General features: G+C 22.0%; 1 protein-coding gene across 1 annotated transcript in view, besides 4 other annotated features; it reads right to left on the bottom strand.

Moving 5' to 3' along the window:
• Nucleotide 1: 1 nt before the first annotated feature.
• Nucleotides 2–368: a repeat region.
• A 26-nt stretch (nt 369–394) lies between these two features.
• Nucleotides 395–526: a repeat region.
• A 22-nt stretch (nt 527–548) lies between these two features.
• Nucleotides 549–659: a sequence feature (AT_rich).
• A 648-nt stretch (nt 660–1,307) lies between these two features.
• Nucleotides 1,308–1,371: a sequence feature (AT_rich).
• A 48-nt stretch (nt 1,372–1,419) lies between these two features.
• EDI_208330 (O-acyltransferase (membrane bound) domain containing protein, putative) overlaps nt 1,420–1,971 on the bottom strand; it is a gene marked incomplete at both ends in the record, with an annotated part of 1,173 nt that continues 621 nt past the window's right edge. Inside the window, 2 exons of the mRNA XM_001733462.1 lie at nt 1,420–1,641; nt 1,703–1,971. The exon at nt 1,703–1,971 is cut by the window's right edge and continues 107 nt beyond it. Of these exons, the coding sequence (XP_001733514.1) occupies nt 1,420–1,641; nt 1,703–1,971 (491 nt within the window). The remainder of the gene's footprint in view (nt 1,642–1,702) is intronic.

The following is a 1,971-nucleotide window of genomic DNA, read 5'->3' as shown; positions in this document are numbered from 1 at the left end:
TTTACTTATCATTAGTTTTTCATCATATTGAGAAAAGATTATTTCATTTTCTTCATTTGAACTTTATTTCTATTCATTTATTCTTTTTCATTCTTTCTTAATTTAAATACTTCATTAGTTTAAGTTATTATCTGATTTGTATTTAGAATTTAGTGAGTATTAAAACTCTTCACTCTTTATATTGTTATTCTATGTTGAATATATCAATATCATTATGAATATCTTCATCTCTTTTATCATTTTTATTCTTTAATTATTCCTTTTTTCTTAATATCACTCATTGTATTCATCATAAATCTATCATTGTTAATTCTAATTATTGTTAAATAATAATACTACCATCATATTATTTAAATATTCTTATATTATTCACTCATATTAAGTATTATTAATTAATAACTAATTAATATTGACTGATGCTTTATCTCACTAAAAACATGTCATGTTCAGATAATAATGAGTAATTCATTTTTTGGATATATTAGGGTTCTATGTGGTGTTGTCTCTGACACGCTACTTCCAGTCTTGAAAAACTCATTTCCAAAATGATAAAAAAATTAAAGATTAAATTAAAATTTGATATTAAAGATACTTTATTGTTTGTTGTAGAATTTTTACATATTATTTACTTTCATTAATGATTATTTATTTTAATTTTTCTACTTCATTGTTTTCTCCCAATTAATATCGTATTATTGAATAAGATTTTTTATATTTATTGTTCTAATATCTTTAACAATTATTTTTCATCTTTTATTTCATTCACTTGTAATATTCTATTTATTTCTTTATTTACTAATCAAGAAATAATTGCAATAATTCGACTAATAATTACTCTTATTATTACTTCTTTTTTAATATGTTTTTGTAATATAGAATACAATTTGTATGTACCTGTTTTTCTTTTCTTATTATTTTCTTATTAACTATGTACCACTTATTCAATATGTTTTGATATAATTTCACAACCAAAAATATTAACACAAATTCCAAGTAACATAAAGAGTTATGAAGAAAAAACTCATAATAATTAAAGTGATGTAATGTCTTGAAACAATGGATATTTGGAATATATAACAAGTTATTATTAAATAAATAGTTTATTTCATTCTTTTTATGTTAGTATTTTAACTTTTTCAAGAAATAGTATTAAAGATTTATTTCAAATTGAATAATATTCTTCTTCTTCGACTTTGAGTAAAGTCTAATAAGTAATTAAATTTGAACGCTAGTTAGATAGTGTATTGTAAGTCTAAGTATGTTATATTATTCACAGAATAATAGTATTACCATAATACTCATACATCTATTAAATGAAAAATAAGATTCTTTTTATAAATAAATAGAGAAATATATGATAAAATTAATTAACCATTTATTAAATACGAAACAACCACCTTTTTTACCAAAAAGAATAAGTTAATCCATTTTGATTTCTTCTTTTTTTGGTTTTTCTAAATCTTGTTGTTGTGGATTGGATGGTTTAGATGACTTTGATTCTTTTGTCTCCTTTTTATCGTCCCAATAATCTGCTGGGAGTGGTGGAATGATAAATTGTAATATATACATTCCTGCTAAAATGATATAGAAATAGAAGTGGAAATTAGACCAACACTTCCAAACATATTCAAATGCCATTAACTAATCAAATAAGTTTTTGTACTTATTTAAATTTAAGTTAAAAGAAATAAAAAGAACAAACGTTAAATGCCATATGACAGAATTGCATTAATATCAAAGAGAAAAAGAATCCTAATATTTGATATACATAATACAATTTACTTTTTTTATTGATATAAGTGTTAATAATTTTAAGAAATCCTTTTGAACAGAATTCATAAGGAATTCCACAGCAGAAGAAGAATAATAAATACCCTGGATAAAATCCATGCCAAAATGCATTTACTATATATGTGAGTGCATGTCGAGCTAATTCACGCCATGAAGTTGGAACAATATCATTTACAACAG

This window comes from Entamoeba dispar, genomic scaffold (genome assembly GCF_000209125.1).
Source record: "Entamoeba dispar SAW760 scf_1105229462903 genomic scaffold, whole genome shotgun sequence".
NCBI lineage: Eukaryota > Evosea > Mastigamoebida > Endamoebidae > Entamoeba > Entamoeba dispar.
The sequence above is the reverse complement of the archived record's forward strand: the minus strand, read 5'-3'. Positions and strand labels throughout refer to the sequence as shown.